Source organism: Cynara cardunculus, unplaced genomic scaffold (assembly GCF_001531365.2).
Source record: "Cynara cardunculus var. scolymus isolate 2C unplaced genomic scaffold, CcrdV1 Un_Scaffold_10933, whole genome shotgun sequence".
Classification (NCBI taxonomy): Eukaryota; Viridiplantae; Streptophyta; class Magnoliopsida; order Asterales; family Asteraceae; genus Cynara; species Cynara cardunculus.
The window spans coordinates 1-2,620 of NW_020206261.1; the positions used below are offsets into that span (position 1 = coordinate 1).

Consider the following 2,620-nt stretch of genomic DNA (forward strand, 5'->3'; position numbering starts at 1 on the left):
CCGCCCCCGGGAAGGATATACGTTGGTTTGGTTTAACCTCGGTATGTCCACTCGAAAGTAGGGTATGGGAGAAGGCATGTATAGCCCAGACCTATCCTCTATCCCAAAGAGTAAAACGGCTTTTTACGTGAAGACATAACGTTGACCAATTTGACAAACATATTTATCTTTGTTCTCCAATTAAAGATTCTATAAAACTGTTCTGAGATCTTTATGAGTCGGTCAATACACATGAGCCATCTGGCACCAACTTATTGGTCAAATTTGGAACAAATATTTGTCAAATTGGTCAACTGTAATCGTTTTCTGACATTGCAGAACGAATGATCATAACCCATTATAGAAAACGTTACCTTTGACATGGTAGGGTATCTCCAAACAATAATCTGATTTTGGGAGTATCCATGGGTGCTCACAAGTTCATTGACATTCTTTGACCATACAAGATTGCATACCTGCCATGGTACAGCACGAGGAGTTAGTAATCTGTTTTTTAAATGCCTAAACTGCCCTTCAATAATGACAAAACACATATCTTGAGACCAACATCAAAATCACTGATTGTTCGTAACTTCTTCCAATACTTATCGTTTATGAAACAAGTTACTACCCCTGTCGGAAATTACAAAGTTAAAGACTTGATGCGCAATTTAAGTAGCAATCTTCATGAGAAATCCCGAAAGGGAAAGTTTACAATTTTCATGGATGGACAGGTTGTTATATCGGTGACAAGATTTGAGACTTCTAGTTTTAGCAAATTAGCAATCTTCACGAGAAATCCCAAAAAGGGAAAGTTAGCAATTTTTAAGGATGTTACCTGGCTACCAGTATCCATGCAGCTCAGGTGAGAATTGGTGGTTGTGTTCCAAAAACGGATACATCGGTCTGCAGTACCTCCGCCAGAAGCCAGGAGTCCGTGGAGATGTGGGGACCACGCAATTGCTTTCACGGCAGCTGTATGCTCACAATATTTCAGGATAGGTTGTGTCGAATGTTGGTTCCAAACAAAAAGCTACATAGAGACAGAAAAAGGGAAAAAAGTTACAACAGGGGAAAGCACATTATCAAGCTAGAACAAGAATAACATAGACAAGTGGAATATACTGAGTTTGTTTGGTTTCGGTATGTAAACTAATTACGTACCTTGTTATCATTTCCACCTGATGCTAATTCACGATTATCGTAGGACCATTTAAGTCCGCAGACCTACAATTCACATGTGAATATTTGAGATATGAAAGACCTATAGATAGTGTATAGATTGATATATATTAACTGATAACATATAAATTCGAGTTTAGAAATATCTTACCTCTGATTTATGCCCACTTAGCTTACTAACAAAATCTTCTTGTGCACGAGGATCTCGCTGAAGAATACTTTTATCTCGACTTCCTGAAGACAATATAGATGAATTCCAAGCTAGTGCGCCAACACGTAATCTATGTCCTTCCATAGTTCTTACTCTCTTGCAACGAGCGGCATCCCAAATCTGAATTGAGAAATGCAAGAACGTTAGTTAAAGTAACTATGAACTCCATGATCATTTTCGTTGTTGCTTTTATAGTTTTTCACTCGCACATTACTATTAGTGATTTGAACAACAGGTCTGATGTTCCCAATCTGGTACCTTAACATTTACAAAAAGTGTAGTTAGTGTTTATCAATCGTTTAGTCGTTACCCATTATATTTCCTATCCTTATCTCTACTCTTAGCCATTTTCTTTGTTTTTGCCATGAAAGATCATCAACTATATATATATGTAGGGTCAAGTTCAAAGGAAAACCGCAAAAAAATGAAAAACTGAGGAACACCACGGTAACCATTCATTTGTACAGTATGGACACGTGCATACAGATAATTTGTCCGATATGCACACAGAAACCAAGAAACAGCTTCAATTACTTGTATGCACATGTGTATATCGTTTAGATGAACAGTTACCACGGTGTTCCTTAGTTTTTCATTTCATGGAGTTCATACTTACTTTAACCAACGTTACTATTAGTGATTTGAACTACATGTTTGATGTTTCCAATCTGGTACCTTAACCTTTACCAAAAATATAGTTAGTGTTTATCAATCGCTTAGTTGTTACCCATCATACGTCCTATCCTTATCTCTACTCTTAGCCATTTTCTTTGTTTTCGCCATGAAAGATCATCAACTATATATATATATATATATATATATATATATATAGGGGCCTAATCAAATGAGAACTAATTAGTTTGTGATAACCGTGAAATCCAATCTTAACCACAAATTAATAGATAAATTAGGAAATTTATAATTTTGGTAATTTTGAATTAAAATTTTAATGCAAGGACATTTTTGGTATTTTAAAACTCTCCTCTCTTCTCTCTTCGGCCACCGTCCTCCGGTGATACCACAATGGTATCACAATGCATCATATATGTGCTTGGGTATCACATTGAGGTCGTTTGTGTGGTCCATCGGAGATGCAACACAGTGGTATCACAATGCATCTTATATATGTGTGGGTATCACACTGTATCTTTTGTTTACTAGAGCCAATATTTTTAGGTATCACAATGGTATCACCGGAGGACGGTGGACGGAGGCCGGAGGACGGTGGACGGAGGACGGTGGCCGGAG

General features: G+C 37.3%; 1 protein-coding gene across 1 annotated transcript; it reads right to left on the minus strand.

The window, feature by feature from the left end:
* Positions 1-56: 56 nt before the first annotated feature.
* LOC112505436 (protein FIZZY-RELATED 2-like) lies at positions 57-2,046 on the minus strand. The gene is made up of 4 exons (XM_025109344.1): positions 1,313-2,046; positions 1,144-1,206; positions 818-1,012; positions 57-455 (listed from the first exon to the last, which is right to left on the minus strand). The coding sequence occupies exons 1-4, from the start codon at positions 1,454-1,456 to the stop codon at positions 252-254; spliced, it is 606 nt and encodes a 201-aa protein (XP_024965112.1). The 5' UTR covers positions 1,457-2,046; the 3' UTR covers positions 57-251.
* Between the last annotated feature and the right edge of the window lie 574 nt (positions 2,047-2,620).